Source organism: Nymphalis io, chromosome 3 (genome assembly GCF_905147045.1).
Source record: "Nymphalis io chromosome 3, ilAglIoxx1.1, whole genome shotgun sequence".
NCBI classification, from domain to species: domain Eukaryota; kingdom Metazoa; phylum Arthropoda; class Insecta; order Lepidoptera; family Nymphalidae; genus Nymphalis; species Nymphalis io.
The window spans coordinates 8,970,642-8,998,389 of NC_065890.1; the positions used below are offsets into that span (position 1 = coordinate 8,970,642).

General features: G+C 32.2%; 8 protein-coding genes across 8 annotated transcripts in view; 4 read left to right on the plus strand and 4 right to left on the minus strand.

Moving 5' to 3' along the window:
- The first annotated feature begins 782 nt into the window (after positions 1-782).
- LOC126780913 (adenosylhomocysteinase) lies at positions 783-3,422 on the plus strand. The gene is made up of 4 exons (XM_050505606.1): positions 783-1,007; positions 1,422-1,612; positions 2,035-2,187; positions 2,357-3,422. The coding sequence occupies exons 1-4, from the start codon at positions 986-988 to the stop codon at positions 3,281-3,283; spliced, it is 1,293 nt and encodes a 430-aa protein (XP_050361563.1). The 5' UTR covers positions 783-985; the 3' UTR covers positions 3,284-3,422.
- On the minus strand, positions 3,417-5,080 carry LOC126780923 (39S ribosomal protein L15, mitochondrial). Its single transcript, XM_050505618.1, has 3 exons — positions 4,841-5,080; positions 4,295-4,449; positions 3,417-4,110 (listed from the first exon to the last, which is right to left on the minus strand). The coding sequence occupies exons 1-3, from the start codon at positions 4,940-4,942 to the stop codon at positions 3,483-3,485; spliced, it is 885 nt and encodes a 294-aa protein (XP_050361575.1). The 5' UTR covers positions 4,943-5,080; the 3' UTR covers positions 3,417-3,482.
- Positions 5,081-5,273: 193 nt separating this feature from the next.
- On the plus strand, positions 5,274-8,249 carry LOC126780910 (conserved oligomeric Golgi complex subunit 6). The gene has a single exon (XM_050505602.1). It carries the CDS (start codon positions 5,807-5,809, stop codon positions 7,649-7,651), a length of 1,845 nt encoding a protein of 614 aa, XP_050361559.1. The 5' UTR covers positions 5,274-5,806; the 3' UTR covers positions 7,652-8,249.
- Positions 8,250-10,168: 1,919 nt separating this feature from the next.
- Positions 10,169-12,058, plus strand: LOC126780921 (probable tRNA(His) guanylyltransferase). The gene is made up of 2 exons (XM_050505616.1): positions 10,169-10,863; positions 11,703-12,058. Exons 1-2 carry the CDS (start codon positions 10,267-10,269, stop codon positions 12,033-12,035), a joined length of 930 nt encoding a protein of 309 aa, XP_050361573.1. The 5' UTR covers positions 10,169-10,266; the 3' UTR covers positions 12,036-12,058.
- On the minus strand, positions 12,053-14,412 carry LOC126780919 (V-type proton ATPase subunit d). The gene is made up of 4 exons (XM_050505614.1): positions 14,165-14,412; positions 13,506-14,014; positions 13,177-13,431; positions 12,053-13,069 (listed from the first exon to the last, which is right to left on the minus strand). The coding sequence occupies exons 1-4, from the start codon at positions 14,283-14,285 to the stop codon at positions 12,908-12,910; spliced, it is 1,047 nt and encodes a 348-aa protein (XP_050361571.1). The 5' UTR covers positions 14,286-14,412; the 3' UTR covers positions 12,053-12,907.
- A 1,258-nt stretch (positions 14,413-15,670) lies between these two features.
- On the plus strand, positions 15,671-16,432 carry LOC126780929 (succinate dehydrogenase assembly factor 4, mitochondrial-like). The gene is made up of 2 exons (XM_050505625.1): positions 15,671-15,810; positions 15,888-16,432. Exons 1-2 carry the CDS (start codon positions 15,765-15,767, stop codon positions 16,193-16,195), a joined length of 354 nt encoding a protein of 117 aa, XP_050361582.1. The 5' UTR covers positions 15,671-15,764; the 3' UTR covers positions 16,196-16,432.
- Positions 16,416-19,797, minus strand: LOC126780904 (pre-mRNA-splicing factor ATP-dependent RNA helicase DHX16). Its single transcript, XM_050505593.1, has 5 exons — positions 19,262-19,797; positions 18,946-19,082; positions 17,267-18,830; positions 16,753-17,155; positions 16,416-16,674 (listed from the first exon to the last, which is right to left on the minus strand). Exons 1-5 carry the CDS (start codon positions 19,591-19,593, stop codon positions 16,450-16,452), a joined length of 2,661 nt encoding a protein of 886 aa, XP_050361550.1. The 5' UTR covers positions 19,594-19,797; the 3' UTR covers positions 16,416-16,449.
- Positions 19,798-22,375: 2,578 nt separating this feature from the next.
- Positions 22,376-27,748, minus strand: part of LOC126780903 (E3 ubiquitin-protein ligase MIB1) — a 154,881-nt gene continuing 149,508 nt past the window's right edge. The window contains exons 15-17 of the mRNA XM_050505592.1: positions 27,370-27,628; positions 26,995-27,218; positions 22,376-26,737 (exon numbers count right to left, since the gene is read on the minus strand). Of these exons, the coding sequence (XP_050361549.1) occupies positions 26,597-26,737; positions 26,995-27,218; positions 27,370-27,628 (624 nt within the window). The 3' untranslated portion in view covers positions 22,376-26,596. The remainder of the gene's footprint in view (positions 26,738-26,994; positions 27,219-27,369; positions 27,629-27,748) is intronic.

The window sequence follows — 27,748 nt, forward strand, 5'->3', positions numbered from 1 at the left end:
GATTTTTTTTTTTTTTTTTTTTTTTTTTTTTTATAGAATAGGAAGGTGGACGAGCATATGGGCCACCTGATGGTAAGTGGTCACCAAACGCCCTTAGACATTTGCATTGTAAGAAATGTCAACCATCGCTTATAGCCAATGCGCCACCAACCTTGGGAACTAAGATTTTATGTCCCTTGTGCCTGTAATTACACTGGCTCACTCACCCTTCAAACCGGAACACAACAATATCAAGTATTGCTGTTTTGCGGTAGAATATCTGATGAGTGGGTGGTACCTACCCAGACGAGCTTGCACAAAGCCCTACCACCAGTAAACTAGAACAGATAGTTGAATTAGTTGAGATTGCGAAAGCGGTAAAAAAAGAAAAAAAAGTAATAGTACTGAAATTTTTCTCATGAATAGTTAGCATGAGCTGAGTAGTAAGCAAGAAAATAATCGTCAGTTGCATCGTGGAGGGGGAGTTTTGCGTCAACTGGTCGCATGAACTTGTAAAAAAACATGAAAAATAAAGTCATAGTATGCCGAAATAATTTTACTATATCATTACTTACATATTTCAAAGTATGATATAAAAAAAACTATATATTAAAATAAATTAACTTTAAATTTTACCTAACGGCAACTTACCCATTATGCAATAGTTGTTTGTTTTGTATTCATAATATATATTATACTATTAACTGAACTGAACTGTAGACTAACATTGTTATGATATTTATTCTATTATATCAATTTGTGACGTCGGATGAAAAATCGTTTAATCAACATCGAGTATAAATTTAGTTTTTGACGGTTTGATTGACGGATATACCGATGTAACTTCTTTCTGCTCTGTCTGTCATTCAGTTAACCACGTTCTTCACCGGTCGTGGTCTCTCTTGGTTTCTTGTTTCATTTAAATATTTAATTTTATACAAAGACAAGATCATAAGCTGTAAGCTTATTGTATTATTATTGTAATATTTTAAATTCATCTATAACAATGAAGCCACCATACAAAATTGGTAAGTTTTTTAAAACCTTTTGTTATTGTTAATATAATTTAGTCCATCAACTTTATTAAATTAGTACATTTTATTAGTACAGTGTAGGATTTATGAAAATGTGTTATTTTATTAGTTTGCAATTTGAAATCTATCATTTGTTACTTTTAAATTTTATTAAGGTTATGTTTTTTACATGCGTTTTTTAAAATACCTTTTATTTAGTTAATAATTTATGTTAAAGTGTAAAACTAGAACAATATGAATGCTATCATGTATTTGTTTACATTCAATAATTATTGATATTGATATAATTGATATCGAAAATATCGCAAATTATCTATATTTGTCTAATCTTTAATAATTATTTATTTTTATAGGGTGTTACTTATTATATTTACTTTGAAATTGATTAATCATATTACTACGTTCCAGCTGATGAAAAATTGGCCGAGTTAGGCCGTAAGGAAATAATGCTTGCCGAAAAAGAGATGCCGGGCCTGATGGCTTGCCGTCAAAAATATGCCTCTTTAAAGATTTTAAAAGGTGCAAGAATAGCAGGTAGTCTTCATATGACAGTTCAGACAGCAGTCCTCATAGAAACTCTTATTGAATTAGGAGCAGAAGTAAGTGCATTTAATTATTACGCAATATTTGCTAATGAATAAAATTAGAAAAAAAACATGACGTAAATGACTAAAAATTTTACATCTTTAAACTTCTAAAATAATGATAATTATGGGAAAAAATAATTCATTGTTCATAAAAATTGTTACATAAATGTTAAAAAAACTATAATTTTCTTATTCATACCAGAATGATAACAGAGATAAGATAAACACGTATGGTAAAATCATATTATATTTGTTCCTTTGAATTTTAAATTTATTCTTATCATAACCATATATCTGTTTTGACATTTCCTTTACTCACCTTTGATCCATAGTTCATGTGATGCAATAAAAATATAATTATCTAATAATAATAATATAATATTGTTGTGTTATCTTTTGTTTACATTTATTTTAATTTTTTTTTCATATTTTAGGTTCAATGGTCAAGTAGTAACATTTACAGTACACAAGATGAGGCTGCTGCTGCATTGGTGGCTGTTGGAATTCCTATTTATGCATGGAAAGGAGAAACCGAGGAGGAATATGTTTGGTGCATTGAACAAACACTTGTATTCCCTGATGGAAAGGTAATTTTTTTCTTTTTTTATGTTGCAATAATAAATAATAAACAATCGTGAAATGTTTAATGATGATTATTAACATCAGGTTTTCTTATATCAAGGTTATCAGATATTAATTAAAAATCTACTTATTTCGTTGTAATTTGAGTTTAAACTTTACATATTATTTTTCCAGCCACTGAACATGATTCTGGATGATGGAGGTGATCTTACAAACTTAGTTCACACAAAATACCCTCAATATTTGGAAGGTGTTAAAGGTATCTCCGAAGAAACAACTACTGGTGTACACAACTTATATAAAATGTTCCGTGAAGGTCTTCTGAAAGTTCCAGCCATTAATGTAAATGACTCTGTTACCAAAAGCAAGTTTGACAATTTGTATGGATGCAGAGAATCTCTACTTGATGGAATCAAGAGGGCCACTGATATAATGATTGCTGGAAAAGTTTGTGTTGTTGCTGGTTATGGTGATGTCGGAAAAGGATGTGCTCAAGCATTTAAAGGTTTCGGAGGACGAGTAATTGTCACAGAAATAGATCCAATTAATGCACTGCAAGCAGCTATGGAAGGCTTCCAAGTGACAACAATGGACGAAGCAGCAGAAATTGGGCAAATATTTGTAACTACTACTGGAAACATAGATATTATTTGCAAAGAACACTTTGTCAAAATGAAAGATGATGCTATTGTTTGTAATATTGGTCACTTTGACTGTGAAGTAGATGTAGCTTGGCTGGAAAGTAATGCTAAGAAAGTTAACATTAAACAACAGGTTGACCGTTATGAGCTTGAAAATGGGAATCATATTATTGTTCTTGCTGCAGGAAGACTGGTCAACTTAGGATGCGCAACTGGCCATTCATCATTTGTTATGTCAAACTCTTTCACTAACCAAGTTTTGGCACAGATTGAGCTATGGACAAAACATAACGAATATCCTATTGGTGTTCACACTTTGCCTAAGAAGTTAGATGAAGAAGTTGCAGCTCTGCATTTGGATCATTTAGGTGTCAAGCTGACCAAGCTCTCTCCCAAACAAGCCAAATACATTGGAGTTCCAGTTGAAGGACCATACAAACCAGATCATTACAGATATTAATATTATCGAAATTAAATGTAATGAGTGAATTTGGTAAAAATAACATGTAATAACTTGTGACTGCAACTGATCAGTGGATAGTACCATAATATTATCATGTTTGTATTAACACAATTAAAACAAAATATCAAAGATGGAATTTTATTTTATTTAACACAATTCTGACACTATATAGTAATAATTTATTGTTATAACTAAATTATGATGAATAGAACTGCAATAATTCTTCATCTTTAGGTTTTAAAATGCATTTATCCCTTAAATTAATTACCCATCCAGGTTCTAAACCATAGAATATTTGCCTAGGATCTTTTCTTTCACATAACATGTCATAGCTTTTATCACTTTCTAGTATAGGTAATTCATATCCATATTTTTGTGATAATCTAAGTCTTTCTTCAGAAATCTTTTCTGGGTCAGCTAAATACCCTCTCATTTCAGCACTAGTATAATATTCAATGATATCTGGTGGAGGAATCATTCGCCTAGGTATTGCTTGTCCTGTTTGAAAAAATGATTTTGGATTTTTGAGTAAAAGCAGACTATGGGGATCATAATATGCAGTTGTGATTACACCACCATTCTTTTCAATAGCAGCAATAACTGGTTCACTGGCCCATTGAACTTCAATATTAACCTTTGCAGCAAAAATATCTACACCTTCATCAGTTAAATGAATTCCAAAATGTTTTTGGTCTGGAAAGAAGTTATAAAGACCAGATCTCACAATACTCGCTATATCTATTGGCTTAGTTATGTCCAAGCGGTTTGTATCTATTAACTTCTGTATTTCAAGTAGTGAGATGGGTGGATACTGTCTCCTATGGCTAAAAAAAAATTGTTAATACATACTGTTTAGTATTCTATTATCCTACACTGTCATCAAATGTGATACTTTATCAGGAAATGGAAAGTAGCTACATAATAAAAACAAAATTTATTATTACAATTAGAAATCTAGACCCTATTTTAGAATAGGTATGTTATTATTATCTATAAATGATTACTTACTGGTGGCCTTTGTAGTAATGCTCATGAGGCATTCTTAGATAAAATGGATTATTTCCGGTTTCATAGCCAAGTCTCATGTAATTCTGTCGCTGACCAGAGCCTTTATTACCAGCCCCATGCTTATCACCACCATGTTGACCTCGGCCTCGTTTGACCTAAAAGTAAACCAATTAATACAGACATTTTGTTTAGTGTGACTTGATATTTATGCTTACATTTACTGAAAACACTCCTTCATTATTTTAGTACATTAAATACATTATGATAAATCATTCATGGAAATCTTTGACAGTAACAATTTACTAAGAAAGGTGTTCTGACTCCGTATATCACTTAATAATCAATTTGAATTCATATTTTACATTATTGATTGTCTGAATGTAACGTAGCACATAAATAACGATTAAGGTTTATTTTGCGGTGAAACAATAAAAAGGCTAATGTTAATAAAAATAAATTAAATTGAATAGTGCTCATACTTCACTTGTGCTAAATACTACTTGGTTTGTTATTTATAATAAATATGACTATAAAAGACTGCCTTACATTTTTTCTGGAACCAGGGTTATCACGAATGTTACCTAATGAGAGTCTTGGCAATGACCGCAACATTGCAAGTGATTTCTCAGTTATTTGGCGGGACCCCATAATTTTTGTAATTTTATTATTTCTTATGTGATTTACTTTATTTTGTAGTCAGTCAGTTTTAGGTTATGACTCTTGTATTCCATTTAAAATATTGTCAAATCGAAATAGGATGGTCCTGCGTCATTGTCATGTGTCAATCAGAACTTTTTTTTCTGGCATATTATATCAACGCAAGTTGACTACAAAATATTGTGCCAATGTCACGTATATAACGACAAACGGAAATGACTCGTGCGACAAAGATCTTCCTTCGACAAGGAGTGTTAAACCCATGACATTAACAGAGAGGCGTAATGTAATAAAGTTTAATGTTTATTAGTTAATAAAAATCCAATTACATTAACAGGAGTGTAGTGTAGTTTAAGGACTACCAGTTAATAAAAAAGTATAGTAAGTAGTAGTAAGGCGTATTCATCAAGTGTCCCTAGTAAATGCTTCAACTACTCTTATTATGACAATTCATTAGCAAGAGCATTCAAACGGGATAGGAAACAAGCAGGTGACCGATTAAATAAAAATACAAAATCCTATATAATCCTTTTTCGCGCTTGAAAACAGTACGCCGAAATATATTGTATAAGTACAAGGATAATTATTATGATCTTTATCATATATTTGATCTGTCGTTTACTTTGGAATCAAGACCGACTGTCAAATGTGAATATCAAATGTCAATTGTCTATAGAGAAGTATAACTAGTTACCTACTACCTATATAAATTGTAAAAGCTGGGCTGGGTAATTGATAAATTGTCATAATTTCCTAATCTGTAGTGTGTATTTGTGTCACGTCACGGCAAAATAATATTTATATTTTATAATATTCATTATTCACTCAATAAACTTGCACTTGTTATACGTCACTATGGATTATGTTTATAACAACCCTATACGACAAAGAATTAATAAAATCTTCGACAGCCACATAATAACTGATAATAGCGAAGCTTTGTACACAGTTTCTGGATTGTGTTCTTCCAATTCATCATACACCAGACGAGTTTTGGTTAATGAAATTGAAAAAAAAGATTTATTAGTAAACAAAACTATTTTAAATGAATATAATAAAGTTAAGGATAAATTACAAGTGTTAATTGATTCTTTAAACTCTGTAGACATTGCAGTTAAAGATATGTCCAACAGATTACATGAATCAAAAACTAAAACTCATCACATCATTGCTCAAACGACAAAATTAAAAGATGAAAGAAAGAAAACGAAAAAGAAGTTAATGTGGGTGGATGCCTTTGTCAAAAATTTTCAATTATCTCCAGAACAAAATAAAAACCTTTTCAATATATCTCCACTTACTCCTGATTTCTTTAATTCTCTAGCACAAATTGAGAAATTAAATAATAACTGCAGAGCACTCGTGAAATGCTGGTATCAAACACCCGCATTTGATATTATGGAAACAGTTGGTCTTCAACAAGAAGCTGCAATTGAGAAATTATATCATTGGACAATAGGAGCATGCTTAATTGTAGATTCACCAAATAATGCTCTAGTACCAAAAGCATTAGCGAAATTTGAAAATAGACAAGTCTTGTTTTCTAATATAATAGATGAATATTGTAATGCAAGGAAAGCAACTGTTGTACAGTTATTTATTGACGTTTTAACCAAAGGTGGTGAGGGTGGGTCTAAACCAATAGAATTTTATGCCAATGATGCTAAACGTTATATTGGAGATATATTAGCTTGGGTATATCAAATAATACCAATTGAGAAAGAAAATCTAGCTATTCTACTAAAATACTGTTCTATGCCTGATAAAGATATTAAAATCACTGAAGCACTTACAAGCATATTGGAGGCTTTGTGCCCACTTCTGAAAGTCAGAGCAGAACTTATACTTAATCCAGATAAAGATCCTCTGGTTCTTTGGGCTATCACAAATTTAATAATATATTACAAAGATACTATACAACTTGTAATTGCAAAAGGACACATGATTGATACTTTTGATGAACTTTCAAGAAAAAGTGAGGAAGTTTTCCTCATAACCTTAGACAGCAAAATACAGAAAGAATTGAGTCATGGTGTCAAAGCACCTCCATCAGATTTAAATCCATCTGTTGTTGTTACTGACTTAGTGAGCTTTCTTAGGGATCTAATGAATGTTACAAATAACACAAACTACACTGATAAAAAGATTATAATAACTCATATTTTAGATCCCCTTTTGCATGCAATAAATGAAACTGCATGCCATTTAAGCTCCACGGATATGTCGGTTTATACATTAAATTGTATTTATCATATACAGTGTACTCTATCCTTATATACAATTTTAGATGAATACAATGAAAGACTTCAAGCCCAATCAGAGGCTCAAATTGATACTTTAACATCTGAACAGGCTAGTTTTCTTGTTGCAAATTTAAATATGGGACCTATTTATACCATTTTACAGGAAAAGATTGATGGACCACTTTCAGCTATTCCTGGAATGGATACAAATTCATTAAAAACTTTTTTGAATAAGTTTGACATGTTCTTGGTTACACCTGATGTTTATATATTGCCACAACTGAATTTACTTATAAGTCACACGCATAAATCATTTGTGAAGAAACGAGCATTTGAAGTTATAATGGCTATATATGAACAATTATATCAAGCTATACATGATCCTAAAAATGGTTATACTGAACCACAAATAATAGTGCGAAGGACCCCAAATGAAGTTAAAAAGTTACTTGTGTAAAATATTATTTAAATGCAATCAGTGTTATTTTGTTTTTAATTTGAAATTAGAGTTTTCCAAGTAAATAATTTAAAAATATTGTTAAAAAAATATATGTTAATATAACATAATTTAGTTTAATATTTTTTTAATTTTAATGTTACTATTAATTGGGTGAAATAAAATATTAATAAATATTTAGTAAGTCAAGTAGTAGTTACTGGTGGTAGGGCTTTGTGCAAGCTCGTCTGGGTAGGTACCACCCACTCATCAGATATTCTACCGCAAAACAGCAATACTTGATATTGTTGTGTTCCGGTTTGAAGGGTGAGTGAGCCAGTGTAATTACAGGCACAAGGGACATAAAATCTTAGTTCCCAAGGTTGGTGGCACATTGGCTATAAGCGATGGTTGACATTTCTTACAATGCAAATGTCTAAGGGCGTTTGGTGACCACTTACCATCAGGTGGCCCATATGCTCGTCCACCTTCCTATTCTATAAAAAAAAAAAGAATTATCTGGAACAAAAATCATCACACACAACAAATCTTTCCGTATATTACAAAATTGACATTAGAAACGGACCAATCAGAGACGGCCACATAAGCTAACGACCAGTGAAATTGTCAAAATATCATTGCTTTAGAATATCACTATCGTAGACAGAGAAACTAATAGACCAAAAGGATAAAATAGACTAAGGGACCCCAAGGGACAAGGGACAAACCGCGGTTGGGACGAAGATAGTGTGTCAATGTGTGCGTATAATATTGCTATAGTAATTGCGTTCTCTGTTTTGAGAGATAAATAGTTTTCAGGATAAAATAAACCGAGTTTTTTAAAATTGTTCTCTTTAATATTTATTAAACATTTTTTTTACTTAAAATATTGTTTTCTTTTCGAGCTTTACAATGAAATAACGTTCAATCATAATGCTACTTTTGCTAATTATGTAAGTAACTATTAAAAATTATTTAAAAAATGATATGGAATATTATTAATTCAGAAACGTAAAGATTGGGAAGTTGCTTATATTTTTGTTTGAAAAATTCTTTGCCGACATCCAGTTTTGACAAAAGTCCCTTATTTCTTCACCAATTGTGGCCGAGTCATTGATAAAAAAAAAGTAATGGAATATAATGCTAACTTTAGTTTTACTAGTATAAGCTACTAATGATGTAATAAGTACGTTTAAGTCATTAGAGATTAAGAAAAGTGCTAATCTGTGGGGTGTACTATAAAGGTGATCAATTCAATTATTGATGTAATTGCACCTTATCTTGCAACAATATTTAATAATTGTGTTCAATGTAGTATTATATTTCTTGACCTGATGAAATATAGCAAAGTAATACCAATATTTAAATCTGGTAGTTCTTCAGACCCCAATAACTATTTACAAATTTCAATATTGTTAGAAAAAAATATTTGAAAAAAATATTTTCAATCAATTACTTGCTTACTTTAACAGACACAATCTGCTTCAAAGAAAATCATTTGGATTCATGAGGGGTGGCTCAACAACTGACGCAGGTATCGAACTTATTAAGAATATCTATGAAGCCTGGGAAGAGTCGCAGGACGCCTTAGGGATTTTGTGACTTATCTAAAGATTTGATTGTGTTCAACATGATATTCTGGTCAGAAAATTAAATCACTATGGAATAAGAGTAGGTGCGGTCGAACTTTTGACTTCTTATCTTAACAATAGAATTTAGAATGTCGACGATAATGGGAAAATCAGACTTTTTTATTCCTCATATATAAATGATCTACCCTTTCTTGTAGGGAACAAACATGACATAGTGTTGTTTGCTGATGATGCTGGGATGGAGCTCCTCAGTACCAGCTTCTTCCCTTTGATCGCATTCAAAATAGTTCAAAAAGTTTGAATTGTCGATAATCAAGCTCTGACCGATGATTTGATGTTTTGGATCTGCGTAGAGATATATTGCATATATCACAGTGAGTATTCTGAGAAATTGTTTGGATTAGTCCCGGCCGCTGAATTTAACCACCTCGATGTTTGAAAATCCACGACAGCGCGATTTTTAAGGCATTTCCTGCCTCGGCGGTGACTTTTCTGAACCGATATGACATACAAACCTACAAGAAAAGGGCGTACTTATTTCTTAAAGAGCGGCTACGCATATGCAAGCCCTCGGGCGTTGCGAGTGTCCATGGGTGATCACTTTTCATTAGGTGAGCCTCCTGCTCGTTTGCCCACTCCAATATAAAAAAACAGGCTTGGTGGCGCAATGGCAAAGGGATGGTTAATATTTCTTACGTCGCCAATATCTATGGGCTGTGGTGACCACTTATCATTAGGTGGCCCATTTGCCCGTCCTATACCTTTAAAAAAAAAGTAGATTTGAGACCTGTAAAATGTATTAAGAATAAAAAAAAACAAAATATATTCGTTTTGAGCTATAGCTTTGAATTTTTTAATACTGAACATGGCTGTATAAACCAGTACCTTCGTCTTTTCCCAGAAACAAAAACTGTAGAATGTCACAAAACAAGTAAAGTTTAATAAACTAAAATAAGGTATTTGAAGTACCTATTACACGCCAGAAATTGAAAAAAAGTATTGAAATAAAAAATATAACTATAACGTGACCTTCGAAAATAATATATGTTACTTAGAAATATTATAAATAGTGTAGCATTAGTAAGAATTACGAAATGTGCTTATATTAAACCTTTTAAAATGGCTAAAAGTACTTTTGAATATGTTAAAACGTTTGAACAGGATGATACTTTACTACCTAACACGTGGATTGTAGTAAGATTAGATGGAAAATGTTTTCATAAATTCTCAGAAGATCACAATTTTAAAAAGCCTAATGATATCAGAGCATTAAAATTGATGAATTATGCAGCTTTTAAAGTCTTACATGAATTCAATGATGTCTTGATGGCATTTGGTCAAAGTGATGAATATTCTTTTATATTAAAAAAGAACTGCTCTCTTTATAAAAGGCGAGCAGCCAAATTATTAACAACTTTAAATAGTAAATTTTCTTCATCGTATGTATTTTATTGGAATAAATTTTTTGATCAGGAACCATTACAATATCCGCCAATATTTGATGGACGTATTGTTTTATATCCTTCTAATGAAAATATTATCGATTACTTGAAATGGAGACAAGCAGATGTTCATATCAATAATCTTTATAATACGTCTTTCTGGACATTGGTTTTACAGGGTGGGTTAAGCCCTGCTCAGGTATATTTAATTATTTATTTAAGATCAATTACTTTGTTACCAATTATAGTATTATTATTAAATATTTTACATATCATATACATTGAAATCATATTTTTATTTTCATTTCTATCTTCTACATTCACACAAAATTTATCTGATTTAGTTGAAATCTTGTACATTTGTTGTTGGCATGAAAGTTTCTAGGAACTATTCTAAATCAGAATGTAGTAAAACTATACCTGAGTCATATTAGATATAGCAAGCATGCTGCTATTTTTTTTAGTGTACATTTTATAAATAGTATAAACCAATAATTCAATGTGACCTTACATTTTAATATAATTGACTATCACATCCTTTTCGTTGTATATTATATAAGGCTTTAAGCTCTAGGCCAAATTAATCTACATAAATAAAATAGTTGACTATCGATTAAACTTCTTTTTAAATTAGTATGCTTTAGATCAGCGATACTCAACCTTTTCTTTATATGGACCTCAAGCACATGTTAGTCATGTTGTTGTGAGCCACAAACATAAAATATTTAGGTAATTAAACAACTATGAATTGATTTATCGTGTATGTAATTTTTTTTTATCATCATTTCATGAAATTTCAAACACTTTGCAGTCTCTGTGGCCAAAAGCAGTTGCTTAAATCAAATTATTTAGGTGTTAATAAAAACCTTTGAAATTTAAAATAGTTCAAAATAAAGTAACATCAAGTGGGCCAACCACAAAAGACCAGCAGGCCGCGGGTTGAGTACTGCTGCTTTAGATAATAATATACAAGTAGTTATTGTTAAGAATGAATATTTTGAAAATATTATGTAACTCAACTTATTTATTTTTATTTAGGCAGAAAAGCGGTTATGCGGGACTGTGTCTGCTGATAAAAATGAGATATTATATAAGGAATTTAATATTAACTATAATAATGAACCTAATATTTTCAAAAGAGGAACAGTGCTAATGAGAAAATCACTATTAAATGAATCATCAAAGAAATCTATGTCAGTTATTGTAGATGGTCATGATGATATGTTGAAAGATACCTTCTGGAAAGAGAACAGTAACTTATTGTTACCAAAACCCAAACAAAGTATTAACCATGAAGGTCCAATAACAGACATTATAAATGAGCAAATTAGTAAAGGACATGATACATCAGCTAATGTAGTCAAGTTGTAAGAAATAAAAGATTTAAAGACTTTTTTTGAATTTTTATTTAATCAAGAATCTATAATAATTTACATTCTACAATAAGGGATTACCTTATTGTGAAAAACATTTTCTATAGTAAATTAAACAAGTCTACTAACATTCACATGAATATGGGTTGATAATGGCATAATTGATATTTTTAATAACATCTGTAAGCATATTTACACTACACTAGAAGTTTGTCTTTGATAAATAGTATTTGATTGCATAAATTTTATAATAGCCTTTATACACAAGCTGGGAATATAATTATTTTAAATGTGAAATATTTCAATTATTGTTTGTCAAAACATTAATTCAAATCCTTAATTTGTGCTCTATCAAGATTGAAATTACAATATTTGTACATGGTTTACAGAATGATACAAACATTACAATAAATAATATTTTATGGTTAGTAGTATCTTATTTATCATAACAATAACAGTATGACCAGGAGTTTTATTATAATTTTGTTGAAGATACCAGTGAAATAATATAGCATAATAACACGGAATGTTAAGTTTTATTAACTGTTTATAACATATAATTTATAACATTTTTTCCTTCTTTTCTTTTAAATATTTAATATAATATTTGAATAAAATTTAATAAAATCTAATTTCATATAATGTTGGTAAATTGTCTATTTATTAAGTTTATACATTCTTATGTATTTAAAAAGAAAATTAAGATTTAGAAGTTACATTAAGAATCAACAAACCTTTCATAAATAATATCTTAAGAGAATACTTTTGCACAAGCAACAAAATGAAGCAAGTATATAACTTTGTATTCAATTACAATCAATAACATTATGTACATTACGAATAGTATGTGGATTTAATGTTTGCCAGCTTTTAGAAGATAGGAATGTAGTTGTCAATCTTGGCTCGGTGTTTTTGGGCAACACACTCACTGATCCACACAATATTTCTGCATTCTTGTTCCTTTAGTTTAAGGTAAGAATAGAAAACACCAAAGTGGAACTGTTGTAAGAATGCCATTACATTAAGAGTCACCTGAAAATAAAATAGGTCATACTTTAGTATACACATTTACCTATATAATTACTCTTATAAATTTCTTGTATTGAAAAGAATCATGTCTAATTGTAATTTATACATACCTCATGTTCGAAAAATTTGTCTTCAAGAGTTTTGTCCCCAACATTATTTCCAGCACCTTCAAAAAGTGCAGAATATTCTGCATAGTATTCTGCCACAGCCTTAACTTGCTCATAATCATCAGCACGGGCAAGAGCAGCTAATCCATCAGGGTTCAGTTTACCACAACGTGGGTACAGCTTAGCACGATCATCCTTGGATAGCTCAGTTCCAAAAGAGTTAATGGTTATAATAATAGCACGACGATCAGCTTCAAACTAAAAAAAGAATAGGATTAGAAAATTATTTATTGAAATTTTAAAAAAATATATAGAAATGGAAAGAACCTTACAGCCAAAATTTCACACATCACATCAGCGGTTGTACCCCCGATTTGTTTGCAGAACTCATAAAAAGCCTCCAAGTAAGCCTTGTACAGAGTGTTACGAATGATCTCAATATTCATTTCATCCAAGTCTTGTTCACTTATACAATCAACAAAGAATGGTGCCAATGGTGTGTCAACCAGTACAGCATTGTACAATTCAGCAGGGGTGGCAGCTACATGAATAGCTTCCATCTGCTCAAAGGAGCCAAGAGGGTGGCACTTAGGAATTAATTCTGAAATTGGCCTCTGGTGAAGAGTTCCAGTTATCAATAGAATAATGTTGTCAATCATGTAACTGTATGTAATGAAATCCAGGAAAGTTGACATCGGCTCCACAGAGTGGTTTCTTAGATGTTGAAATTCAATGACAAGCTTCTCACGCAACTTGTCATCGATAGTCGACACGGAAAGAGGGCTGGGTTCGTTAGCAAGGAATGTACCATAGTCAGTTCCTTGCAAGTGAAGTTTCAAGTCTGAAAATATAAATTTTAGACTTTAAACAATTAACAGGATTCACACCCACTATCGATTTCGTCTGACCTTATTAATATTAAGTTGATCATTTAAATGAGTGACTGTGTGCACTTAGTACTGAATATTAATACTATACTTAATATAAATACCTTCTAATGTTTCGCATTGAACCAAGTTCAAATAGTCTGATTGCTTGAGTATGCCACACTTAAAACCACGGCACAGTCCCTCTAGATATCCAGCATCGATGTTAAAAATGCAACCCTTCATTTTTATATAGTGTCTCCCCGAATTTTTAACAAAATCTACTCGTTACACTACAATCAAAAGATTGGGAGGAGGAAGATGGAATTCAATAGATCATTGATCATATGATAACTCCATAGACAAAAATGTCATTATATGATGTGTTACCAGGCAGTTTAAATGTAAATATAAGTGTAAATTGTATTCGATTTTTTTATTATGATAAAAAATGTGTAATGGTATCTATAAAATATTGTTCAAAGAATTCCTTGTTTTTTTTGGTTTCATGTATCAGTTGGCTACCGTGCTATACAATTATATTTTTTCAAAAATTAAAGTAATTTACACTTCAATACAAAATCTCATTTGCGATTGCTATAAATTTCATCATTAACAAGGCATTTATAGTATCATTCATACATTCAGTTTATTAAACCTAAACTAAGGAATAAAATATTTATTGAATAAAATCGTTACGCTATTTAGCTATGGATAGGCCTAGATTTATATCTGTTAAAGTACTCCAACCTAAAAATTTAAGATGGATTAGTCAGCTTAACTTGGTTTACTTTACTGTTAATATTAAAAGAAATAAAATTTATTTAAAAAGACTACATCACACGTACCTACATGCTTATGGTAATGCATGTTACCTAATAAATTATACATTTTCGTTCGATATTGGCATTGTAAGAAATGTTAACCATCGCATATATTGCCAATGCGCCACCAAACTTGGGAAGTAAGATGTTTTGTCTCTTGTGCCTGTAATTACACTGGCCCACTCACCCTTCAAACTGTAACATAAAATATAATACCAAGTACTGCTGTTTTGCGGCAGAATATCTGATAAGTGGGTGGTACCCAGACGAGATTGCACAAAGCCCTACCACCAGTAAAGATAACGGTTGGTACTTTTTTACAACACACAAAATTATCAATTACTAAAATATTACCATAACTTGCATTTTTAGGTGCATTATATCAGTGGAGTTGCTTTTCATCTATCAACAAACACAAGCAAGTACAAAGTTAAGCGGCTTCTTAAAGTAGAATTGACTTTAGACGCAGTAACATGTTAAAGTAACTGCAGGCATAAGACATAATTTTTGTTCCAATGCTTATCGTAAATGCTATTATACAAAACTTTTCATAAATTAAGTTTCAACTAATCATTTAACGTCTATTGCCGATAAATGTTTTCAATAATTTTAATATAAAATTCGATGGTGTTAAATCTGTATTATTATGACTAGCCGACATCCAAAGGAAATAAAAACGTTACGTGATAACAAAATTTGATTGACTTGTAGCTGACTGAATTCGTTTGAATTACTTAATTAATTAATTTTGAATTACCTATGTAGGTAATACAAACTCCAAAGACAAGTGAAATCCTCTTTGCTAACTGGTAACTTTTAAATTCAAGTTTGACATTGAAGTATTATTTATTTTCATGTCTTAAAAAATCGGAAAATAAATTGTTATATAGCTTATGACAAAATGTTGTCTAAATTTAATAATATCATTAGAACAACGTGCACAAAAGGTATGACATGTATTTATCATTATATAAAAAAATATACGGTCTTTTAAATAATAAATCTAAAAAATGTTTTATTTTAGTTTCTCATACTAATTATTCATTGGTAAGCAAGTATTCTCAAAAGTCACAATCGGAGACCGAAGAAAATATAGACAGCGCGAAAAAAGCAGAATCTAAAAGATTAGCAGAATTTAGGAAGAAATTAAGAGAAACGACGCCAATAAAAGACTTAGGCGAACAAGCAGAAATGCAACCACCAAAAGAAAACCCTTTGCCAGCATGGCCTAATGATACAAATCCTCATACTGGAGAAGTTGGTGGCCCGAGAGGTCCAGAGCCAACCAGATATGGGGACTGGGAAAGAAAGGGAAGAGTCTCAGATTTTTAGAAATTTTATTCAAACTAACTTTATTATTTTAAAAGCTTCACAATTAAAATAAATTAAGTTAATTCATAGAATTTAGATTAAAAACTATAGAAAATATTGTTTTAATAAAAAGTAATGCAATTTATTGTCATGAATTTGATTAAAGAGTAGGTGCTTAAAAATATATGAAATTTATTGAAACTCTTCATGCAACATAGGATGAAGAGTTACAAATAAAAAATATTCTTCTTAAAATAATGTATTTTAATTAAATATTAGGTACTAAGAGCAGATTTACCAACAGTTTTTGGCATCTTTTTGTTTGTTGAATCTTCCAATTCTTTTGCCTTGTAATAATGTGGAGCAACTTCTAAGAGCCACTTGCTTTCTATTTCAGTAACTTGTCGCATAAATTCCTTTGATGTAAATACAAGTTCATGGTATATTAACCATCTTGGTAATTCTTCAAATAAAGCACTATTTGGATGAATCATAACAGTCTAAAAAAAAAACAAAAATGGTTTGTTTATTATTTAAAAAGATATATACATAAAATTTACAAAATAATAAATTCTTACTTGGTTATGCTTAACAGTTTTATAGTGACCTCCTTTAGAAAATTTTGCAATGTGATAAAAATACCCAGCAGTAATAGCTTTACGAATATTGGCATCATCTGCCAAACTCGAAACCATTTCAATTTCGACTCTTTCCATAAGCCCTACTAACTGCTCACGTACATCACGAGCCCTCTTCATAGATCTGTATTGAATAAAATTTTCATAACACCATTGGACTGAAAAGTCTGATTCAACCCACTGATTATAGACATTCATTAAAGTTAAATGATCTCCATGATTATGGAAAAAGTTTTTCCTTGCAGTATCTGCATGTATTATTTTATCCTTTGGCCTATAAAATACCGAACTATTAACAGATAACATAGCAGCTATTGTTACCACTTCTTCTGAACACTTATACCTGTAAGTAAAAGATAACATTTTCATATAATTTTATTATGATCTATGACAATCCTTACAAACCAATATATTAAACATCAAAGAATTATAATTATTAACTAACTCAACTTACTTTTCACTGGCTAATAACATTTTAGCAAGCATAGGATCAGTAGGAAATTCTGCCATACGTCTACCAGCTTTTGTTAATTCCCCATGATGATTAAGTGCACCTAGAGCATATAGTTGTTCTAAAGCTAGCACTAATGTCTCATGTGGAGGAGGGTCTAGAAAATCAAAATGTATGAGATCATTGATACCCAAAGCCTTTAACGTAAGCACAGCATTTCCTAAATTTATTCTTTGAATTTCAGGTACAGTATTGTCCTCGAGTTCATATTTGTATGCCCATGCTGTGTACAATCTAAAGCATTTTCCAGGGGCAACTCTTCCTGCTCTACCAGCTCTTTGATTTGCTGATGCTTTTGAAATTGGAACAACCATTAGACTTTCCATACCAGTTTTAGAGTTGAAATTATTTTGTTTAGCAAAACCTGGATCAATAACATAGATGATATTATCAATTGTTACTGATGTCTCAGCAATATTGGTGGCAAGCACAACTTTTCGTGCTCCTTCAGGTGTAGGTTCAAAGATTTTTGCTTGCATGTCACTTGGTAAGTTTGCATATACTGGTAAAATAACAAGTTCCTTTAATTTTTTTCCAATTCTTTTGGTTCTTTCTTGTAACATTTCAACACAGGTTTCAATCTCTTCTTGTCCTGTCAAAAATACTAAGACATCACCAAGTGGTTGAGTGGCATGTATTTGCAAAACTGTTACCACACAAGCATCAATATAATCAGCTTCAGGTGCCTTTGTATAATATATATCAACAGGAAACCGTCTGCCAGGAATTCTGAATATAGGTGCATCATCAAAAAATGTAGAAAATTTCTCAGCATCTAATGTAGCACTTGATATAAGTAATTTTAAATCTGGTCTAAATCTTGTGATATCTTTCACAAGACCAAATAAAATGTCTGTATGTAGAGTTCTTTCATGAGCTTCATCTATAATCATTACACTATATGATGCTAAATCAGGTTCTGATAAGAATTCTCTGTGTAGTGTTCCGTCTGTCATGTATTTGATTACAGTTCTGTCTGATGTGCAATCCTCAAAACGAATGCTGTAACCAACTTCATTTCCCAATTTGACATTCATCTCTTGAGCCACTCTAGCTGCGACCGACATTGCAGCAACTCTTCTAGGTTGAGTGCAACCAATTTTTTTACCATCATTGGTAAATCCTGCTTCATTGAGATATTGAGGAATCTGGGTGGTTTTACCAGAACCAGTTTCTCCCTCTACTATTAATATCTGATAATTTTTTATTGCTTCAATAAGGGCTTCTCTAAAAGGAAAAACTGGCAGAGACTTTTTTGTCTCTTCTATTGTCAAACGAACTTTTTGATGTTCAGATATTTTTTCCTCTTCTTCTTTTTCTTTATTTCCTTCCAATTGGAGAGCTTGAATAAAATCAATCTGTTCATCCAACAGCAGTTCATATTCATCATGACCTTTTGCATCTTTTGCTCCAAATTTAAAAAAAGCAGATTTAATTTGCTCTTGTTCCCATTTTCGTTGTTCAGAATGTGGCAACTTTTCATTTTCATCCACTTCTATATACTCTCCTGTAATTAAATATTGAATTTACCTACCTAGTTTTTTTTTTAAACAATACACAAGTTAGTACAAGTATATGAACTTAATGTTTTAATTAAGATAGATTAGTAATTATACATATACCTTTTTCACCCTTTCCAAGGTCCTGTGGCATGTGATATCTTTGCACATTTTCCAACTCTCGTGCCTTTTCATGTTCTTTGGCCAACTGCAGTATTGTTTTTTTGTGTTCTCTATCCCTTTTTTCTTTTTCTGTTAATCTAAGTTGCAAAAAGGTGTTTTAATTTTTTCTTCACAATAGTGTAATGTATAAAAACATAAGAAAAATACTTTATTGTTATTTGAATTTGAAAAAAGTATTGTTAATAGTAATTAGTGTATGTATGATATTGAAATAAATAAAGTTTTATTGATTTTACAGAATCATTAATTAACTTACATGCTTTCATCAAATAAGTATTCATCATCTGCTATGTCATCTTCTAATTCAATAACTTTATCATCTTTTCTTTTTTGTAAATATTTACGTCGGGATTGGACTCGCAGTTTGGGTAATATTTTATCCCGGTCTTCAGCTTCTAATTTTAACCGCTTTGCTGCTTCTTCGTACGATCTTTTACTGGAGCTTTCGGCGACTTTTTTCACTTTATTTTCATCACGTTTTCTAAGTCTTGTGGCAAATTCATCTCTCTCTTTTAAATCTTTTAATCGATTCTCTTCAGCACTGTCTGAGCCTGAAGATGAATAATGACGCTTTCCGCGTTTATCCATTTTTGGTTATATTTATTATATTCCTTTGTAAACTAAATTTGACAATTATAATTGATATGAAAGTTAATTATTATTTTAAAATATACAAAGAATTCTTCCGAAATTCACGCAATAGTATATAGTTACTGTAACCATTGTTTATTTTGAATTAAAAATGAATTTGAACGTATTTTACAAAATAAAAAGTAATTCAATAATAACAATATCACTGACACATGTTTGACAAAGACATTGACTTTTATATGCAGTGATGCCTACACAATGTTCCCCCTAGGACCAACTTCAAATTCCCCTAAATATCGATTATGAACACCTAAATTTTTTGGTGTACTTGTTTTAGAAGTTTGACAGGTAATTTCAAATACAAATTTAAAATAGCGTGTAAGCGTACAACAAGTAGTATAAAATAGCTGTTGTATTAATGCGGACGCATTTTACACATTTACATACTTTAATTAATAACCTAATAATATTAATGATGATAACAATGAAATTAAACTATTTTTATTTTTAATTTCTTGACTTCTTCATTTCTTTTCATACATTATTTTTAGAACTTTTTGTACTTTTCTTTTATTATCTGTTCTGTTACAGTCAAACGAGAAACAATAAAAATTAAAAACGAATTAATTTCAAAATGCTGATAGTTTTTAAATCATACATATTGACGTTAAATGATCATACGGTCAGAAGTAACAACAAACAATGGTTGGTTTCGAAGCTTAATATAAATTGTACAGTCGTACGTTTTTTTTAAGGAAAAAAATCTTGAATAATAGACCCTAAAAATTCCCCCCTAAAAAACCCCCTGAACATCTTGATTGGGGGAATCAAGATGTCCAGGGTTTTTTTTCATTTATTATACTTTTTTTATTGATATCAATTTGGGGGGAAGACCCCCATGTACACATATGTACTCTGACGCCTAAGCTGTCAGTCTTTTTTTTGGAATAGGCATAGATGATATCGTACAGTCTTCAATGTTTATTTACACGTCACCACTTTATGCAATGATATTATAAATGTAAAAAGAAGAAAATATGTTACTAGCGCATAAAAATTGAAGACTCAAAAACGTGTACCAAATATGACGCTAAAATAAGTAAAACGGAAGGTATCTCATGTAAATAACGAAAATTATTAGAATATTTCTATTTAAATACAGAAAAGAGAGACATATTTAAACATGGATTATTAAATGCAGATGCGACATTGTGACCCGTAAGAAACATAGAGCGTAAATAAAGATAATTTTTGTGTATAATATCTTCCATCGTATTTTATTGACTTCATTCTAAGAAAACGATGTATAATTATATATATTGAATTGCATAAAATTAAATAGTTGAATTCTCTGCACCAGGCAGGAACTTAGGGAAACATTTAAATTTGATAACAACAAGCATAAATAAATATTTCTCTATATTGGAAAAATTCAACAATCACGATTGGTGCATAATAGCGATGTACCTACTGGAAAAAAATCGCGCTATTAGTTCTTTAATCGATTGATTCACTTGTTGTTGTTGTTTGTTGTCACATCTCACTGTATTGCAAAACTAAATATCGTAACTATAAACATAATTATATTGAAATTTAAAGAGTATCCGATTAAAGTATAGTTTAGAAAGTGAAGCAATATTCACATCTGCATGATTTTTATTCTAAATGTTAAATCAGATTTAGCTACAGTAGCGACATTCTAAAAAGTTATGGAACTCTTATTTCATACATTTCGGTACACTTATTAGGGTGAAGACTATAGTTACTTCCGTTCGGCTTGGTCTTCAATAACTTTTATTGTAATAAGTAATAATTAATTCATCATCGTATTAAATAATAATCAAATATTAATAATCTGATAGTGATGAATAAGAAAATAAATATCTTAAATATTGTTGAATACTTAAAATAACACAATTTTCTTTAAATTTATATTTCTCCTTATCTGATTCTCTTTAAATGTCCAATTTCTCTTTCCACTTCTTTACTGTAAATGCGGCAAGAATATGGAACTCATTGGCGAACTCTATTATCGCACTTGTTAGTCTACCTTCTATTTTCCGTTACCATATATTTTCCTACTTGTGTGTGGTGGATGAAATTTTTTTAATAAGCTTGCCTTTTATAATACATATATAAACAAAATTGATCAGTCCCAAGCCAAAAACTTTTTAAAAACAAGCTTTTTCAAACAAAAATTTTTGCCTATACTGTTGGCCGCAGAAGAGTTACTTCTTCCAGAGCTAATCCTTGATATATAATCAGGATATTCTTACTTAATTTTGCATGCGAAATGATCCAGAATAAAATTAGTCATCATCATATTTAGTAGGGTAAGAGGAAGTGGTTCTAATTCAGCTTGCGAGGTTTGACTCCAACAAACTAACAAACATTGCAAATTAAATAAAATATTCTTAATATAGGTTAATGTTCTTCAAGGGTTCACTGACTTCAAATTTTGCTTTAAGTACATAATTATTATTATATAAAATTATCGTTTAAGAGATGTTGCTGTTGCATACATTTTTTCTATTAATCTATGAATGTGCTTTAGAAACTTTATGGTAGTTACTTTTCTTGCCACACTAAGTACAATAACAATATCTGCACTTACATAAAACATTAGTATTTTTCAATGATAATGCAGCGTTTCAATTTATCTGAAAAGATCTGGCGTGCGGGTTGCAGGGTCATAAATTAATATATTATAATTATCTTTTTCTAAAATGGTTTTATTTTAAGCATACAAATAACATATAAGCTTAAAAATAGGAGTACAAATAATAAATACTACATATACATAGTTCAGATTTATCTACAAACATTTTTAAGTTATTATAACTGACGCACACATCTAATATAATTTTATAAAAAAACATGTTTCTGAAGCATGAAAAATAAATTATTTGGTCACTATAATGTATGTATGTTCTTGGTCGTTTTCCTACCAAAAGATCAAAATTAATATTTATTTCTTGGGTTCGTTTTCAGATCAAAGACATTAATTTAATTAAAAATGATGATTAAAGCGAAATTATATTATTTTTGTGTAAATAAATAGAAAAAAAAGAAGAGAGCCGAGATGGCAAAGTGGTTCGAAAACATGAATCTCAACAGAATCTTGCGGGTTGCGGGCAAGCACCTCTGAATTTTCATCTCGCGCTCGGCAGTCATAGAGAAGAGGAAAGGGGGAAAATGTTGACTTTTTCGCTGTGAGAGCGCATACCTCTGTTTTCTTGGCATTAAACTCAACAAGATTATCAGAGCCCCATTTGGCGATGAGTTCAATGTCCTATCGAGTTCAATGACAAGATCCTTCCGCCTCTCCTCAATTTCCGCTCGCTTAGCCACTGCGCGTCCGTGATATCCACCATACACTGTACTATCGTCCGCATAGCAATGTATGTTCCCAAGAGAGACCATATCATTGATATGCAGAAGAAAGAGTGTGGGAGATAGCACAGATCCCTGGGGGACCCCAGCATTCACTACATAGAATTGTGAAGCGCAACCAACAGCTAAAACACGAAGGCTACGCTTGTGTAGGAAGCTGGCAATCCAGGTGTAAAGCTGAGCAGGCAGACCATATGCCGACAGCTTGGAGAGAAGACTTCTGTGCCAGACCCTGTCGAAAGCCTTGGAGATATCGAGGCTGACAGCCAACGATTCCCCATGCTTGTCGATAGCTTCACCCCAGAGGTGTGTTACGTACGCTAGAAGATCACCTGTAGACCGTTTTGGTCGAAACCCGTACTGACGATCATTAATTAGACAGTGATCTTCTAGGTAATGGATCAGTTGTTTGTTTACAATCCGTTCCATCACCTTACAAAGTACTCAGGTGATAGCTATTGGCCGATAATTTGCCGGGTAAGATTGATCCCCTTTTTATTGAACCGCTTGCACATTAGCTCTTCTCCAAGCCTCCGGCACACATCCCGAAAAGAGAGAAAGAGAACAGGAATTGGAACAGGCGCGTTAACACAGAAGACAGCTCCGCCGCGCACTTCTTCAGCACTATGGCTGGTATTCCATCGGGACCGCTAGCTTTCCGTACATCAAGTGATTGCAGCTCTGCACGCACATCACGTTGCCTGATTTTGATGTCAGGCATCGTATGGCCACATGAAGGTATTGTAGGTGGCAGCGCACTACAATCATTGATGACTGAGTTATCGGCAAAGAGTTTAGCCAGGAGATCGTCTTTCTCTTGCGGACTGTGAGCTAGCGATCCGTCCGGATTTCTGAGCGGTGGCAGCGAAGATTGACAGAAATTGTTTTGCACAGACTTGGTCAGACGCCAGAAGTTACGGGAGCCCCTAGGATGCGAAACAAGGTCATGACCAATCTGTACAATGCGCTGTGCATCCGCTGTCTTGTATGCCTTCCTACAGGGCTTGGAATTTTTATTGTAGTTTTCTTTCAGTGAGTCAATCCACCAATCCGCATTAGAGCAGCGTGGTGGAGTTAGTTGAAATACACTATAGTATTTTTTTAAATGATACTTTAAAAGTTAAAAATAATAAGTATATTAAAGATTTAGTTGTTAGTAAAAGGTTGTTTTAGACTTTCTAAGTTAGGATAATTTCTAAGTAATGAAACAATGAAACTTGAAAAAAAATACAATGAGCATTATTTTTACAACGTAAAAAAGGTTTTGTAAGTATGTCATTTGTATATAAATATCTTAGGTAATCGTACCGTTAAAGTTCAGGCGCTAAGAGATGCGTTTCTGACGTCGGTCAGTGGGTCATCAATGGTGATACACAACTAAAAATAAACAGTTGACATAACCTTGTATCAACTATGGATTAAATATATATGTATATATAAATATTTTATTTTATAAATTCTTCGATCACGGAGCTCTCGGGAACGCATTCTCACAGCGGTTGTTAAAGTTTACTACAGTAATTATATCGTATAGAGTATCACTGTTATTTTTTTAAAAATTAAATGCAATTTCGAATGTATCAGTTGCTGAGTTGACATCTTAATAACCAATTATAAGAAATTGATAAATAAGTACAAAAATTAAATACAGTACTAAACTTATATAATGTATATAAAAATTAGGTAACACTACAATAAAAATTAAGTATGCGTAACAGTCGTATGTTATATTGGTCACAACAATTCTGAAACAAAGTTGTAGATTTTGTACAAATAAAAATACCTTAATAGTTATATAATTATGAGTCTATTAATAACTATAACATGTATTATTTTACTAAGACTGTATATCTATTTTAACGAAAAATAACAAAGTATCATAAAAATAAGGCAACGATGCGTTTTGTTAATGCTTTCTAATTGTATATACCTTTACTTGAATCCTCAGGTATATTGAGGAAGCCATTGAAATAATATGATATGCAGTCGCTGTTTATAAAATTCTGTTGGTAGCAAGATGAGCATGTGGGCCGCCTGATGGCAGGTGACCTTCATCCATAGACGCTTGCAGAAGTAAAATTCGTTGTTTACACCTTCAAGGCGCTAATCATAGGGTTTTAAATGTAATGATTCCTTGCGTCTTTAAATGCTCTGGTTCAATCATCCTTTAAATCGATACATGGCAATAAATTATATATATTTAAACGCAGAATAACTGAGGAGCCTATATAAAGCTTTACCACCGGTAGATGCGTCATGTATAGTTATATGAGTGGTACAGACGAACTAAAATGTCCTACTTATAGATTGACATAAAATGTTTGCAACTCATTTTATTAAAAAACCAAGAAAATACCAAGAAGTAAAAAAATGCAGTATAAAGTTTAATTTTATTCGACTAATCTATGTCGTAATTGCAGATGCCGGTTGATAAAACTGGCTTCAAAATCCGATTCAGGCGAATAAAGTATATTAGGATTTTTTGGCCAATAAATTCTAAGGTATTCAATTATTTCTATAGTAATCTATATGTAATACTACTCTCTCGTCCCTCTCATCTCGTTCATCGTGTTCTCATCTCTATCCGGTTGTGAAACATTGGCATCCAGTCGGACTATAAAAGTGAGTAGTGATTACTCTATGGCTGTTCCGTGACCGAATTTCTGCCAGTCAGATTTTTTTTTTGCACGGTTGTAACTAAGAAATATTTATTTTGCCCAAAAAAGCACTGTATTACATAAATATTGTTTATTTAGAACTAAAGAAACCGTAAATCTGTTTTTTTTACCGTTATATATAATAGTCATTTTTGAAGCATTTATTACGAAAGTCTACCTTTGTAACGGTAGTCCAGAATAGTTTTGTTCTGGCCGAACTGTATTAATTCGTAGTTACTTTTGCTTTCACTTAATATCTATTTGTTAGATGTTAAGTGAAAGCACAAGTAACTTCGAATTAATACAAGATGATAACTTGACAAAATACATCAAACTCATTGATTATTTTGATTGCACTTACCTCTAGGCACTTCATAGGATTAAAATTTTACTGTAATATTATTTTTTCATATTAACATTTTAAATCAAAACTTAACTTTTAACAATAGGTATACATAATTTTTCTTTTTTTTTGTAATTTTCGAAGCCAACTACTCATTAAACATATTTGAATTAGAATATGAAATAGGCGCTTAAAATTCAAGTAGGTATTTTATTATACGATTGATTTAAGTTCCTAATTGCTTATTCACACTTTGACGATTGTTTGGCAACGAAGCTAAGGCATTACTTTATAAGGTAAATGTTGTACGATGTGATTGCTGTAGCGTAACAATTTCCAACTATGCTCAGTGTAAATTTTCAAAATTTGGCAGTCATTAAATTTTCTTAATATATTAACGTATCATATTTTAAAATTAACTTTCAGACTTCAAACGAACTAGAAAGCAAAGCTTTCGTAAGCATTTCCTCCATAGTATTTAATAATACTAACATATATTTCAAACATAAACTTACCTACAATTAATAAAACTTTGGTACAACAATATGTAGTTTTATATGATTTAATTTTATTAAACAAACAATAAATGTTATACTCGGTACCGCGCTTAGTAGAGAAGAATGCGTTTCTCGACTTGCTTGCGACAGATCGGGCAGACGGTGATCCGGTCGCCGCACATTTGGCACATGCCGTGTCCGCACAGGAATATCATATTCTTCAGTCTGTCCAGGCAGATCGGACACATAGTCTGAAATCAGAAATGTAACAATAAATAATTAAAATACAACTATGGTGGCTTCCATTTATTAGTTCGCGGCTGGCACACTTTTGAGTCCGGCCCCTGTCTTATGCCAACCCTTCTTGGGACTAATTCTGCTGGCAAGTTGGTTCTTCGCCATCAAACGAGTGGTTGATTGATACATGCACTCACTGGTTGTCTGTTCCGAGGATAGGAATATGGTTTGTTTACGAACGTATTGAATTAAATAAATAATCTATTATCACCTGTTCCTTTATGTCCTGCAGTTGTTGCTGCAGTTTTTGGACATCCGCGGCGGCGGGAGCGGAGGTGGTAGCTGTGGCGGTGGCGGAAGCGACGGCGGAGGCGACAGCGGGCGCAGAGCGGGAGCCGTTGTTCAAGAGATGCGGCGCAGCAGGCGCGGGGGCCGGCTGCCCTTTGTTCACCTGCACCAACGCCAGGTTGCTGCCACCCTCGCCACTTCCAGAAGCTGCGTGTATAATGTACACATTAAAATCCATAGTGGTCTAAGTAATTTAGGACGCGGGCTCTATCGATAGTTAAAGTAAAATGAATTCGTCAGTTCAGTTCTCGGAAGCTTTACTTTATCCTAATCTGTGGATATTTGAATGGGTACTCACGTTCATGCTTCGGCTGCGCGCTGTGCGCCGGCAACGCGGGCGCGGGCGGAGCGGCGGGCGCGGCGGGCGCGGCGGGCGGCGGCTGCAGCGGCGTGCGGCACTCCACGCACTTGCGCATGAGCGGCGCGCAGGCGGCGCAGGCGCACACGTCGCCGCACGGCCGGAATACCACCGTGGCCGGCGCCTCCGAGCACACCACGCATTCGCCCACGCGCTGACGGGAAGACACGCCCGCGCGACACACCAGGCACTTTTTCACCTGAAAGGTTTTGATCACAGCTTAAATATTAAAACGAGAAATTGTCAATGCTTTATTGTTGACGGAGTTTAATATGTTTTACTTCCGATCAGCATTATAATTATAAAAATTATAATGAAT

What these genes read in the sequence shown, in the direction of transcription:
- LOC126780921 (XM_050505616.1), top strand. Translation starts at nt 10,267, where the DNA reads ATGTTACTTAGAAATATTATAAATAGTGTAGCATTAGTAAGAATTACG. An exon ending in GTGGGTTAAGCCCTGCTCAG is followed by an intron (nt 10,864 to 11,702) that starts GTATATTTAATT and finishes ATTTTTATTTAG; the next exon opens with GCAGAAAAGCGGTTATGCGG.
- LOC126780923 (XM_050505618.1), bottom strand. Translation starts at nt 4,942, where the DNA reads ATGGGGTCCCGCCAAATAACTGAGAAATCACTTGCAATGTTGCGGTCA. An exon ending in ACCCTGGTTCCAGAAAAAAT is followed by an intron (nt 4,450 to 4,840) that starts GTAAGGCAGTCT and finishes GTTTACTTTTAG; the next exon opens with GTCAAACGAGGCCGAGGTCA. An exon ending in CATTACTACAAAGGCCACCA is followed by an intron (nt 4,111 to 4,294) that starts GTAAGTAATCAT and finishes ATTTTTTTTTAG; the next exon opens with CCATAGGAGACAGTATCCAC.
- LOC126780904 (XM_050505593.1), bottom strand. Translation starts at nt 19,593, where the DNA reads ATGGATAAACGCGGAAAGCGTCATTATTCATCTTCAGGCTCAGACAGT. An exon ending in TACTTATTTGATGAAAGCAT is followed by an intron (nt 19,083 to 19,261) that starts GTAAGTTAATTA and finishes TTTGCAACTTAG; the next exon opens with ATTAACAGAAAAAGAAAAAA. An exon ending in CCTTGGAAAGGGTGAAAAAG is followed by an intron (nt 18,831 to 18,945) that starts GTATATGTATAA and finishes ATTTAATTACAG; the next exon opens with GAGAGTATATAGAAGTGGAT.
- LOC126780913 (XM_050505606.1), top strand. Translation starts at nt 986, where the DNA reads ATGAAGCCACCATACAAAATTG. An exon ending in TTATTGAATTAGGAGCAGAA is followed by an intron (nt 1,613 to 2,034) that starts GTAAGTGCATTT and finishes TTCATATTTTAG; the next exon opens with GTTCAATGGTCAAGTAGTAA. An exon ending in TTGTATTCCCTGATGGAAAG is followed by an intron (nt 2,188 to 2,356) that starts GTAATTTTTTTC and finishes TTATTTTTCCAG; the next exon opens with CCACTGAACATGATTCTGGA.
- LOC126780929 (XM_050505625.1), top strand. Translation starts at nt 15,765, where the DNA reads ATGTTGTCTAAATTTAATAATATCATTAGAACAACGTGCACAAAAG. An exon ending in TAGAACAACGTGCACAAAAG is followed by an intron (nt 15,811 to 15,887) that starts GTATGACATGTA and finishes GTTTTATTTTAG; the next exon opens with TTTCTCATACTAATTATTCA.
- LOC126780910 (XM_050505602.1), top strand. Translation starts at nt 5,807, where the DNA reads ATGGATTATGTTTATAACAACCCTATACGACAAAGAATTAATAAAATC.
- LOC126780919 (XM_050505614.1), bottom strand. Translation starts at nt 14,285, where the DNA reads ATGAAGGGTTGCATTTTTAACATCGATGCTGGATATCTAGAGGGACTG. An exon ending in TCAATGCGAAACATTAGAAG is followed by an intron (nt 14,015 to 14,164) that starts GTATTTATATTA and finishes TTATATTTTCAG; the next exon opens with ACTTGAAACTTCACTTGCAA. An exon ending in ACAAATTTTTCGAACATGAG is followed by an intron (nt 13,070 to 13,176) that starts GTATGTATAAAT and finishes TTTTATTTTCAG; the next exon opens with GTGACTCTTAATGTAATGGC.